Raw genomic sequence first — 14,093 nt, forward strand, 5'->3', positions numbered from 1 at the left:
AAATAAATATTATAACATGAATATAGCTATTTTTTGAGTTTTTTTTTTTTTTATCTATAGTATTGATTTTCAAATAAATTATTATTTCATGTTAGATATTAAAATTCTGATATAATTTATCGCCGGCCAAGAGATAGACATGTACAACAAACAACATGAACCAAAACAAAGACATGATGATGATGATGATGATGATGATGGTGATGTAATTTCCTCATCTTTTCTTTCATATTGCAATTCTGTCTTTTCTTTTCTTGAAACAAACTGCAAATGAAAATTTTACAAGAAAAACAAAGAATTCACAAGATGAAAACCAATATTAACAAAACGAAATCGGTAAGGTGGGATTTCATACACAGCAAAATCACCACCATTTACATATAGAAAACGCAGGCAACTGGGATTATTGCCATTTAAAAATCTATCATATATGGAAACCTCTCTCTGTTTTTTTCTTTTTTTTTTTAAATCTCTTTCTCTATAATTACTAAATGGTAAATACACCAAAAAGGAACAGCCATAAGAAAAAAAAAATCCACTTTCTTCAGGAACTCCATGCTAGACTTTGTTACTTTGCACGGCTGGTTTTCCTTTTAATATCAGCAGCAACTATCTGTTTTATAGGCTTGTTCTTCGCTGAACTCACTCCATTTGGTTTCCTTGACGGTGAAGGAATTAGTGATGGAATTAGACTCCTGTTTCCATAAAACACAAAAAGAATAAAGATTAATACTAACAGAACATCAGTATACTTGAAGAAGACTGTAAGAGGGGTATAAACTAGACTTGGGAGTTCTGAAAACATTCTCCAAGGTCGTCTGGTCCCGAATTTGAATCTGTCTTAGAATCTAAATAATTGAAAAAAAAAAAAAAAGAACGACATAAGATAATGTAGAATCTTACTTTGTTTCTGGTCTCTTGATTCCCTTAGCATTAGTCTTCTTTGGTTTATATCCCAACCCATTCGGAAGGCTGCCTGCTCTTGGAAGGTTAGATTGCCACAACAAGTCTGGCTCAGAAGAATCACTAGTTCCAGCATCAAGCTCTTCAGAACCGTCAGTAGATATAACATCGAACCGGCGACTCTGTGCATCATATTCTTGGCTGTCCTTATTCTTTGTAGGACATTTATTATTATTATTATAGAGTTGTTCAGGGTAAATCTTTGAAGGGTCTGGAACATATCCCTGATAAAATGGTTCAGGCAATTGTCTACTGTCTAGTTCCCATTGTCCCAGCAGGTTTTCTTCTCCACTTACATTGTCAAGCCTGTTCACCATCACCTTGTCTACCCAGTCATCAGAGGCTGATTCTTTGTCATCTTCCTTTCCATTCTGTGCAGGAATGCCGACAGGCGGCCAAGGAGGCGAATTCGTTCGCAAATCATTGAGATCCAAGCTTCGTCTTCTTGTGATGGATAAAGAGTTGCTCCTCATCTGTAGACCAGTATGTCATATGTAAACTTTGTTCGTGAGAATATGAGCTTAAAAGAGCATGTTTGGTAGACAGTAATGGATGAATTTTCAGTTCACGGTCCTATTAATTTTGTATCTTTTGCATTCTATCACATTCTACCAGAGATTTATTAAATTCTTAATGGATTATTCTAATGTACTGACTATATAATAACGACAATTTACCTCTGGATTACTAGCATTGTCCAGCGATTGCCTGCGACTATTATTATCTTCAACACCGTGCCAACTATGTTGAGAACCAGAATGTCCACCCAACTTCAGTCTATGTCTTTCTGGGGTGCTAGATCGAGAATGCTGTGAATGCTGCTCTGAATCTGCGTCCTTCCTTGCTAAGGCTGCCTTAAGGTTAGCAACCTGAAAACAGATTAGAAAAAGAAAAAACTGATTATATTTCTGCATGCGATAGCCAAAGCATAAAAGACCATAATCCGGGCATAGATATCTGCGGTGATCAATAGCAACAAGAAAAAAAAAAATCATGGCAAATATGAACCTGCTCTTTTAGCTCCTTCACTTCAGCACTATCTTTATTAACTTTAGCAGCACCAAGCTCAACTGTAGCAACCCGTTCAGCAAACTTAAGTGTACTAATTGTTTCTCCAACAGCTTCACTTTCAGGACTTATGTGGACAAACATGAGAGTCTTGGCCTGCCCTCCTGATGATTACAGAGACCAGTAACATGATTAGAGGAAGATTACATTGGATTAAGAAAGATGGGTGCCTTTTCTGATGCTAATCTTACCAAGTGAATCTTGAAGTAGTTGTGTGAGTTTACTGTTCCTGTAGGGAACATGAGAACTCTTTTGAGCAAGAGATGCAATGACATCTCCTAGAGCAGAAAGAGATTTGTTGATATGCTGTGCTTCCTTCAATCTGTCTCCAGTCACCTCAGATTTGTCGACACGTTCACTTCCTGCCAAGTCAACCAAGTGCATAGAACCTCGAATTATAGTTCCAGATGTTAGGTCTCTTCCTTGAACATGAACTGTCAAGCAGCTGCATTATTAAAAGAAAAAAAAAGTTGACTGCAAGGTCTAAAAATCATTAAGGAAACATAAGGCTAGCTCTTAGCAGAATATTAGCTGTACCTGTGAGACCGACTGCTCCGATCATTCATTGCTGTAGCACTCACTGCACGATTCTTGTGCCCAACGTCCATCAGATTTAACACATCAGATGGTGTAGATACAGGCACAAGGCTTGCATCTGGTACGTTAATCCCATTCTGGGAACTGTTGCGGATTTCTAATGTATGCAGGAGTTAAGTATACAAGTTGAAATGCTAGGGGCACTGAGCCAGACTTATTCTTATTGAAAAAAGAAAAAGAAAAAACAAGACACGTTGCTTTAAACAAGGACAAAATACTGCCATGTAAGGATATCTTTTATTAAGGCCATCACTAGCAAGCAGATCTCTCACTTGCTCATTGTAAATCTCCAGCATCTGGACAGAAATTTCATAGCAAACAATTTCCTTTCTTTGATCGGAGAGAAGAAATAGATCACTCAATGCCCTGTAGTTAACACCTAAGCTTTCCTCTGTAAGTTCCTTGGGGCCAGTCTGTTTTATCAAATTATACGAGTAAAACAAAAGTTACTTATCAATCAAAAGTCTGTCACTGAAAAATTAAAGGAAAAGAATGAAAATTCATTCAGAATGATGATAGTCTAAGTTATCCTCTCACCATTGTAAAAGTTTTTCCAGATCCTGTTTGGCCGTATGCAAATATACACACATTATAGCCATCAAGAACCGACCGAATCAAAGGCCGAGTGTCTGCAAATACTTCCTCTGCAGGGCAGATAGGGTAGAACAAATTGAAGAAGAATGCTTTCAACAAGATGTACGCTGAAAAAGAAGCGAAAATGGAGCCTCACAAACCTTGAGTTGCCAAAGGACCGAAGACTTTGTTGAAAGTGAATGTTTTCTTTCCCTCCTTTCCATATTTTGAAGGAGTAATTATTGCAATATTTCCTTCTTCTATGTGATCCACAGTACTGAAACGGCTCTGTTGCCCAGGCAGGAATGGTCTCACCCGGCAGTATACTCTAATATTTCCTAATCAAACACATTTTATAACAACCATTAAACTCAGCTAAGAAATTTAGCACATGTATAACGATAAAGCCATCAAGTCGATAACTAATTATACCTTTCAGGTCCTGCACTTGATTGTATAACTTGCGGTTTTCTTCAAGGACTCTCTGGTATCCTGAAGCAGCATGCGCTAGACCATGCAAGTGCTTCCCTATTGCAAGAAATAGTAACAGTTTTCATAAATATCATTCCTCTTTTAGTAATCTTGAGAAAATGCATTGGAGGCTAACTCTACCTAGATTGCCGAACTCCTCTAGATGCTTAATCTTCAAATACTGCATTCCTGCTTTCGCCGTGCGAAGAGTGTTTTTCAATTCCTGCAGGCACACAAATTTATTCAGTGATTGCACTCATATGGGATGGTTCAAAGATTTTAGAGCATTAGGATATTTACCATCACGTTACCTGAATGTCTCTCTGCTGTTGTTCAACCAGTATTTGCTGTTTCAAAAGCTGAATTTTCGATTCTTCATCTTGATCATCCTTTTGATCGAAACTCTCCTCTGTTGTGGTTCGTGTGGAAGCTTCTCCTGTTGCGATTGGTGAAGAAGCTTCTCCTTCTCCCATCTGAATTCATTGGTTAAATAAAATATCACCCAATTAAATACCGAACTCGAATGCTCAATTACATTTCAAATTACGAAAATTGATTGGTCGGTTAGGACACTTCATGATGCAAGCAAGGCTCATACCTTCATATCAGTATCAGTAGAAGTAGTTCTTTCAAGAGACATGTCAGGGCCAGATGCTGCCATATCTTTTGCTGCTGATTTAATCTGTCATATTACCAAAGAAAATTAAGAACCTATTCAGCTGAATGATAACCACATAAATATTATTAAATAACTGATATACATGTTGTGTGTTCAAGCCTTCACATTAGCCAGGAAGTAACAGAAATTTTTTATGACGGAGCTGCTCACCAGTTCTTGTTGGCTCGCTAGTCGACGTTCGAACTCCTCCATGACTTTATTCAACATAGATTCTACAATCTGAAATCAACAAGTAATTCCTCAGCTAAAATTGCAAGAAGAATTATCATTCTAACAGCAAGAAGTAGAAGAAGGATGCTTACACTTGGCAATTCTTCTTGATTCTTATTGGCAAGAACTGCGCGGACTAGCATATGCAAGGAACGAGAGCCATTCTGCAAGTTAAAAGAGTGCAAAAACCAAGCTTTTAGTTAAATTGCATAAAAAGAAAAGGATTAAGGTAAAATGTGAGAGAGCGTAAGTTAATCTCATTACTGGTTCATTGAGTTCATGGCCGAGATCATTGAAGAAAGAGTGATCAGTGGTGGACAAACCACCCAATGAAGAGGTCCGGGTTGGCTCTGTGATCTTCCTCATGAAAGGTTTGACAGTGCCATTGTGTGGTTTGAAACTTCCACCATATTTGAATGTACCAGTTCCGCCACTTTGTTTCCATTCATTGTATGATTTCAGTGCTAACACACAATTCACTATCCTTGCAGTTTTTCCTCCCTGAAAAGTTCAAGATTATTGGATTACCTCATTTCAATTAAGATATGACATAATCTTTACAGGTCTGGAGCTATCGGTATAACTTCCTATTCAATAAATCAGTATCTTATATGATAAAGATATAGAGCAATTAACAAAAACAAATATCTGAATAGAAGAAAAATAAAACTCTTACTTCGAAGATTGTTGGCTTTTGGGGTATATTTTAATGAGATTGTTCTCATGAACATTTTTTTATTTTCTATTAATAAGTTGAGGTTTTAGTAATTGGTCTAGTTTTAAATAATGTTACCATTTTATGATGTAGGATTTAATTGAAGACAAAACAAATGATCATATGGCCTAATTGAGAAATAGCATAAAAGCATTAGCAGCAATATCAAAAGACAACCCTTACAACAAATTAATAGAAAAAAATTGGCATGGCATGGCATTTTCAAGAAATCATTTCTGGAAATTACTTGAATTCGCACCTGCTCAAGATCACAGGCTTCAAAAGTAGGAAGCCCCATTTCCTCAACAGCAACAAGAAAGTTTCTCACATATTCAAAGTACTGAAATGCAGAGAGAGCCCCACCTGCCCCATCAGGATTAATAACAGAATCACTAGCCAATTCCATTACCTGGCAACAAAGATTCCACCATCAGAATCATGAAATAATAATAACAAAAGGAAAGCCTTGATTGAATCACAATTTATAAATTTCATAATTCATACCTTTGGCACTGCTCCAGGTTGAACCTTGTTAAGAACATTGCACAAGATTATTCCACTCCTCAATCCAAGCCTGAAGTCTTCTTCTGATGGCTCTGCTGGCAAATCTTTGCCTCCAACAACTCCCACCATCTTTCTGAGCCATCCAGCTGCTTCATACCTTCTAAGTGCTATAAATTTTTCATCAAATACGAGCAAGAAAAAAGCTCCGAATCAATACAAAAAAAAAAAAAAATGTAGAAAAAGAAAACAAGAAAGAAAAAAAAGAGCTTATATCGATCATACAAGATTCATCAGCTTTTCTTGAAGCCAAATCAACATCTCTTGATCTACCAGTTCCAGTTCCATGCTGTTGAAGAATTTCTTCCACAACAGAAACAACAGAGAAAGGCGATGATGCTACTACTTGTTCTGTTGCCATTTTTATTTCCCAAGAAATCTAGAAAGTAAATTTCAAAGAATCCTGTATCAGAATTCCCTGTTCAAATATAACCCATCTCAAGAATTCCAAAAAGGAAAAAAAACTTCCAAAATTTCACCAACCAAGAAGATGTATATGTATATATGTGCAAATGCTGTGTGTATGTATATATTTCTATCTCTATATAATGTATTAGCAGAGACAAAAGAAAAGGATGTATGGTTATATGGAGATCTATCTGATGGTATAGATAGACAAAGAACGAAATGTTTATGTTGATAATATTATTAATAATAAGAGAGAAAAAAAGAAAGATTTTTCTTTGAAGATTTTCTCTCACTTTCTTTCAGCTTTCTTTCTTTCTTTCTCTTTGCGTTCTAATTTTTGAAGGAAAAGAAATAAAGCGTTGTTACCGAACCTGGTTCCGAACCTCTCGCTTTCGTGAGCTAATTATTTTTTTGCGGGTAGAGCAACTGAAGGGCTAATTTTACACTTTTCTTTCACAAATAACAATAATTATTATAATCATATATCTTTATACATTTTTTTATTTATTATATACTAATAAGTAATACCTTTTTCTAAAGATTTCTTACACCTTTTTATATTTATCAATCATCATTGAATTTAGCCATGCCAACACTAAACCATAAGCTTTGAATAAAAATAATGTATTTGCTATATTAATATTCCTTTGCCTTTTTCATGGGAACAATTCATAGTTTATCTTCATGAATCCTCTTATATGAATTGGAAATTTATTAGCTATTCTGAACATATATATTCTAAATAATTAAACGTTAAAATAATAAAAAAAATGACACGTATTTTAAATTTTATAATTATTATATATATATATGTTATTCATGTAACAACATCGTATATGTTTATAAATATATAAAATATAACATCAAATATTGGTAAGTGTCTTTCCAATAATTAAAATAATACGTTTTTTAAAAGAGATCGTATGTACCTTTAATTTGTGTGATAATACAATTTTTCTTATTTAGTTCAAAATGAAGATCATTAATATGAAGCATCATTTTTTTTGTGGTAAGTGGTAACCTAAATTTTTCTTTTAAGTTAATTGGTAGTGAAGTTCTGGATGAAATGGAAAAGGAAAAATCAAGTAATGTATTTCTTATTATTGATTATGTGATAATTTTGCCTCAAGCATTAATATATATACCTGAATTGGGTAGCATGGTACAATGTATAACACACCACAATCAACATAAAAACCTATGTATACTTTATTTTGTTTAATCATTATTTTCCAAATTTTATAGCACATTACTAGATTAATATTCATCAGAAAATTATTATAAAATTATAACATAGCAAAGAATATGTTATTATTATTATTATTTGTAAAAGGGCATTTACATTATTAATGTATTTATACAAAGAGGAATTTAATTTTCTACAAGAAGTATAATTTCATTGTCATCTTAAAACACAGAAGATCAAATGAACCCATCAAATGTCAAAAGAAGCAAAGAATCAGTAATCTAGAAACCAATTAAATTTGATAGGAAAATTGCAATGTTGCTTTCACATCTCACCTTATATAATTCAGTATGAGATGGACTTCTCATGCCTTCCCAGGTGCCACAAATGGCAGCTCTTTCTGGCCTTTGCATATCCCACTTTGACCTACTTAGAGGTCGAAGTAATTAAATCATTATTTTTTAGTAATGGAAACTATATATTAAATAAATAAATGCAATTTAGTATCCTAATTATGCATCTTTAATTTATGTTTAAATATCACAATAAAATTTAAACTTGTGATAAAACTTTGTTTTGTAGACGAGCTGTCCAAATAATTAAAGATTTGTTCACTCTTAACTGCTTGATTTGAGGCATTTATCAAATCACCTGCCCACGAAAATGGAGTTATTATATTTCACATTTTTATATATTTTTCTTTGATTTAAGTATTTGTATGTCTCTTTGCTTGTGAAAAAAGGCTTGGCATGCATGCCATCATAATTAAAAAAAAAACTGTTATTTAAGAAATAATGATTAAGCAATATAATTAACGAAACATGAGATGATTATTGTTACCTTAATTTTCTTATGCTTTTCTTTCACCATTCTGCTTTTTTGTGGATAAAATAATGCATCAAGCCTTGGTTCTTACACAAATTTTTCTAGGAGGTATGGCTCATATACCAATTTAAGGGATAGATAGAGTGTAGCACAACATTATCCTTTGTATTTATAATCTAATTGGTGGATCATTATAAAATAATAACAGATACAGCCGCTCATCCTCCCGATAACATAGGCACATTACCGAACTTCGTTAAATTCTTTGTGTTTTTATTTTTCTTGTTTATTTGTTCATATTATTGTAATATTATTTACCTAATTTATCAACATTCTGCCAATTAATTAGTCAATTTAGGCATGATATGCTCTATATGGTCTCATTGTACAAAATTGTGTAAAGAGAATCAAAGTGGGTTAGTAAATGAACCACAAATTAATTTTTCCAGTAACTAAGTAGCTGGACAATCTCACTCATGAATGAAGTAAAAAAAGATTGATTACCACTGTGTTTTTATAGTAATTAAAATGGTTCCACTAAACCAAAGTATACATATAACAACAGCTAAACCTTTTTTTTTCTTGATTGATGACAACATCTAAACTCAGCTCTATTACATATTTTTCATAATAAATAATTTTGTAAAATATATATATATATATATATATATATATATATATATATATATATATATATATATATAATCACTTTATTAATCATGTATATGTATGTTAATTTATATAAAATTAGTTCTTTTTATTCTTCTTCAAATCAATTGATAATAATAAAAAATAAGAGAATAGAAAATTGTTGAATTTAATTTTGATGTGACTATAATTGAATTATTATTTTCCCCAAAAAAAAAAGAAATTAAAAAGAAGTATAAATAATTCAAAAGAGAGTTATCTGGGTAGGACCTATACACAGAAAATGACCAACTAAATAGTCCCCAATGGAGAAGATACCACAACAAAGCATGAAAAAGGAACACCACTTTATCTATCTAATTTTTCTTAATTTGCTGAATGGGATTAAAATTTCCTGATTTTACCCTCCAAAATCTGTTAGATTAAGTAGTAAATGTGCCAGCAGACAAAGGGCTTCATTGTCAATCCAAGCGCTCCCATTCCCTCCAACTTTCGCAAGTATTCAAACATATGGTTCGGATCCGAACCTGATGCTCTTTTAGGTTGAGTGTGATTATCTTTTAAGCATGATTAAGCAAGCGTAATTAAAGGCTATTAAGAAAAAAGAGAATTAGAAGGGAGAAAAAGAAAACAGCGGACCCTAAAAATAGTGGTCCAAAAGTGGGGGCCGAGAGCACCATGCCGGCATGTATTAGCTAGGGGCGTAAGGCTGCCGGCCCAATCACAATCCTCTGCTGCAAAGTGGGTTCCATTGGCCAGGTTAAAGACCTTCTTCCATTGCCATGTTGATGAAACAAAATCATTATCAAATCAAACAATTTCCAATCAATCTTTTCTTTTGCAAAATTAAGTAAAAGAAAAAATTATAATGACTAATATTCGATAATAATCCATCTTACATCTTACATCCATCAATAAAATGAAGTTTTATCACTTTTACGACGAAGATAAAAAATTATAAAAATTATTTTAAATTCCAATCTGTTTATTTTAAAAGCACTAATATTAGTATGGATATGTTATGTTTATAATGTCTATGTTTTACAGTTCAAGCTCATTGAACCTCCAATTAATTGACAAAAATATATGCTAAATAAAATTTAAACAATTTGGACGTTCTCTTTATTATTTTTCAGAATATAGATTTAACATGATAGAGAAATAATATCGTGGTATTGTATGAATTTTGAAATAAATAGACTTAGCAGTGGATTTCAACAAGAATAAAAATATTTTAAAAGAGCAAGTATATTATATAAATGAATAGATCTGAATCGACTAATTAAATAGTAACAATTTTATTATAAAATGTATATCGTTATTTCGGTAATTTTTATTATTATATTATAAATATTTAATTAATCGTTACAGTTTTATTTATATAATGAAATATTACTTGACTTTTTTTTTATTTTTTTAAAATGTTTCATCATCAGCACTAGGAAATATAATCCTACAATAATCAAGTCTAGATTATTTAATCTACCAAATAAACATGAAGTTATTAACAAACTCGATAATAATGGTAGGTAATAATATGATGGTGGAGCTCAGGGGGGTTTGGCAATAGGAACCCATGATCAAGGCCATACTGGGGTTGGTCTACCACCATGGCAGTACAATATGCACACTAAACCCCATCCTCATCTCTTCTCTTTTCTGCAAACTAATGCCCTCATCATAATAGAAGATCTTTAGGGTACTTTTTTCTTTTTAAAGTCTGTTTATTATTTTACTCTTTCGATTTATATATGATGTCATTTAATTTGTCCAAATTTCAGACATTATCGTTAAGGTTTGGATGATGATTATTGCACATGCTGTTGGAGACTCGTCTAAATCAGTAATCAACTCAATGTTGGCAAAATTAGTGTTTGCTATGTATTATCAAAAAGGTTTGTCACTCTAGATTTAGACATGAACCTTCTAGCAGCCGAAAAGAAAGAAAAGGGTGTCTCGAACTCTTTGAAGCTTTGGACATGGACATGCTTATTTGGGGAAAAGGGTACACAAACATTTCGAATCTAGGGAAAAAGCATGGGCTACACATATGGGTATGTTCCAGTGCTGGTGCAAGACATGCCTCTAGATGTGATATTCATGTGTCCGAAATTTAGTTGTACAAAAAATCATTTACTTATCATGATTTTGTGACCTACATTACCATTTCAATGTAATGGATTTAGGCATATGCACTAAAGATTTGTGAAGGCCTTAGTTGGGGCAGAGAGAAGAAAGAATTTCAGGCATTATGAGATAGCTAGATGCTCCAATATTTTGAAGCTAAAGAACAAATTGAGATTGAAAAATGTAAATTTTTTTTAAAGAACAAAAATAAAAGAAGTTGAAATGATTAGACCCACTAAGCGGTTTTAAGTTTCAACATGCATGGGAGAATAGATTAATCCAAAGCCTAAAAGAAGTCATCATATTATGTTCTTCTAACTTTGATATTAAATAATTCAGAAGCATAATTCAATGGATAGGAGTGGTTCAAGGCTTTATTTACAAGTTAAAAGTATATATATATATAGTTGGTTGATGATTTGGACTTGGCGATGAGGGAGGGGTCTCAATTGCACCAATTGGCTTTGCTACTAAGACCTAACCCAGTCAATTTATGACCCTAACTTTTGACCATTTTTTGGTTACCATATAATACTAGACAATTATATTAAATTGAGGAGGACTAGTATTTTCATGAGTTGGAGTCAATAGAATGGGTCCAATTTGAACCTTTTTCTTCATGTCTTGGTCCCAATCTATGCTACATTATTATCGTCCATAAAGTCTATTTTCAGACTTCATATAATAGTCCTGACTTACAAAATCATGTAAGAAGGACTGCAAGAGAATCCATCATATTTTCATATGACATAGTAATGATGGCTTAGGGAATTAAGGCTTAGATGTAACTCATTCCCAATAAAATCATGACACCTTACCAATTCCAATTTCTTTTGGCCACCTTATTCTATTAATTCAATGTATTATATATAAAACCAACGATTGTTTAAGATAATTCTTTTTTCTCAACCCTACACAAAAGTATAGGTATATAAAAGAACAATAAGGTGAAATGAATAATGCAATAGAGGTTACATTGTTTTATCTCAAACTTTGTTCAAAATCATAATGTTCAATCACATATTTCTCTTTTTATATATATAGATAGGTGCATTTGCTCAATCCTTTCTTTTTAATACAAGTCATGTGTCCAAGTCACCTTATGAAGCCCTCAAGCATTTCATGATATAGATATTTTAACTAATAATATACTTACAATTTTCCTTTAATTCTATTTAGAACCCAACCTAACTATAATTAGAGATTAAAGGGTATTGGACAAAAAGGTCCAATTTGCTTAGTTACTTGATGAATCCAAGAAATTTAAGAAAACATATATAGAGGTGTAAGAAAGCTTTATTGTGCCAAATGACTTTGTGTCCAATTATTATGTCCCAAAACCCTTTAATCTAAAACTAAATCTAGTATTAAGAATGGAGAAAAGAGAGGACAACCATGTTTTCCTTTTTGAGGCAAAGAATGTATTATAATATATGAAATGATAAAACTATTATCTTTAATTCTTGATCATAAATTTCCATATCCATTATTATAAGATAGGATGGTCCCAAATTTGGGCATAAGTTTGTTAGATGAAAAAAAAATAGGTTTAAGATGGTTGTCATTAGCAATCCCAAGTCATTGAATTGGACAACTCAACCCTCTAGGATTTCATAAGTGGGGGAAAGGAAAGGAAGAAATTCCATTAGTTGCTTCTAGACCAAAGGTAGATTCCAGCCTTAAAGATACTCTATAAGCTAAAGTTTCCTTCATGAATATACTTTGATGTATATCTATACAAGTACTTTTGCAGCAGTCATGTATAACTGGGTTCCTTTAATGGAGATAAAGCTCTCATATAATCATTACTGTACTATAAGGCAGATTAGGGTTCATGATTGATGTCGATGTGTAATCTTAGACATGTTCAGGTATGGTGACTGACTGAGGAAGAAGTGTCAAAGAGATGAGAAATAAGTCATTTTAGGACTGGACCAGAGCCTAGCTAGGAAAACAGTACCTGTTTTTCTGAGCCCAGCTTGTACGAAAACAATACGACCCAACCAATTGTTGCCTTAAAATCTGGAAACAGCAACAAGTCAAGAACTTAGGCTACAACTCAGCTTTATAGTTGACAGCCCAAAATGTATTAGATTGAACCACTTGACAGCCTCGAGCCCATAGCACATAGCAGTTGACCCCTGTCTGACTATAGTCTGATTTTAAAAAGTCTAATTATTAAATAACTTTTTGATATTATATATTTTAATAATTTTATTTAATTATTTTAAAATTTTAAAATTAATTCCTATTGTCACGACCTCACCCGTGGGCCCGTGACCGGCACTAGGGAATGGGTAGGCTTAAGGCCACCGAAACCCGTAATAAGCCTGACACTCACTGATTTAAACAAATCTCATCTCAAATTAATATTATTAAAGCCACAAATTATCTTAAATGCTACATTTTACATAATTACTTCGGTCTGCCAGAAAAACTAGGCGAGACCTGAAACTCAGAAAATTTACAACTGATACATCTACTATTACTACTGCGGAGAATCTAAGATTTACCAATTTACATACCAAATCAAATACATCACCCGATGATGAAGGAGTTCTTGAATAAGAGTCGCGGGAGAACTATGATCCACGAATCTGAAAAAAGCGGTAAAAATGGGGTATCGGTCTAGAGTGAGTTAAAATCATATATCTAAAACAGTTTCCAACATTTCAATATCACATTCATTTAATTTTAAAAATAATTAATAAATCACGCGAACCATACGTGTCATGTTAAAACATATGTGTCATGCCATGCTTAAACAAAATTTATTCCACATGCAACGGGACGGAGTACTTCAGTATAACCCTAATCCCAACTCTAACATCTCGATTTATTTCAACACTTATGTCTCAACTAACCTCAACTCTAACATCTCAAACCTCTCATTCCAACAGGACTGGCGCCCAGAGAGCAAAGCTCGACCAGGGACCTTACCTCCAGTCCGGTCACTTAACTCTCAGCCTTAGCCTTTCGGCTCTCTTATCCAATAAGACTGGCGCCCAGAGAGCATAGCTCGACCAGGGACCTTACCTCCAGTCTGGTCACTTAAATTTCCA

The 14,093-nt window shown here is 33.3% G+C and overlaps 1 protein-coding gene across 1 annotated transcript; it reads right to left on the reverse strand.

Moving 5' to 3' along the window:
* Positions 1-298: 298 nt before the first annotated feature.
* LOC8287134 (kinesin-like protein KIN-14G) lies at positions 299-6,529 on the reverse strand. The gene is made up of 19 exons (XM_015729148.3): positions 6,063-6,529; positions 5,781-5,947; positions 5,536-5,685; positions 4,826-5,062; positions 4,654-4,725; positions 4,502-4,570; positions 4,271-4,354; positions 3,984-4,145; positions 3,814-3,895; positions 3,634-3,729; positions 3,363-3,539; positions 3,166-3,272; positions 2,863-3,041; positions 2,569-2,730; positions 2,223-2,476; positions 1,972-2,135; positions 1,641-1,832; positions 904-1,436; positions 299-695 (listed from the first exon to the last, which is right to left on the reverse strand). The coding sequence occupies exons 1-19, from the start codon at positions 6,196-6,198 to the stop codon at positions 569-571; spliced, it is 3,150 nt and encodes a 1,049-aa protein (XP_015584634.2). The 5' UTR covers positions 6,199-6,529; the 3' UTR covers positions 299-568.
* Positions 6,530-14,093: the final 7,564 nt, after the last annotated feature.

The sequence above is a fragment of the Ricinus communis genome, chromosome 10, assembly GCF_019578655.1.
Source record: "Ricinus communis isolate WT05 ecotype wild-type chromosome 10, ASM1957865v1, whole genome shotgun sequence".
Classification (NCBI taxonomy): Eukaryota; Viridiplantae; Streptophyta; class Magnoliopsida; order Malpighiales; family Euphorbiaceae; genus Ricinus; species Ricinus communis.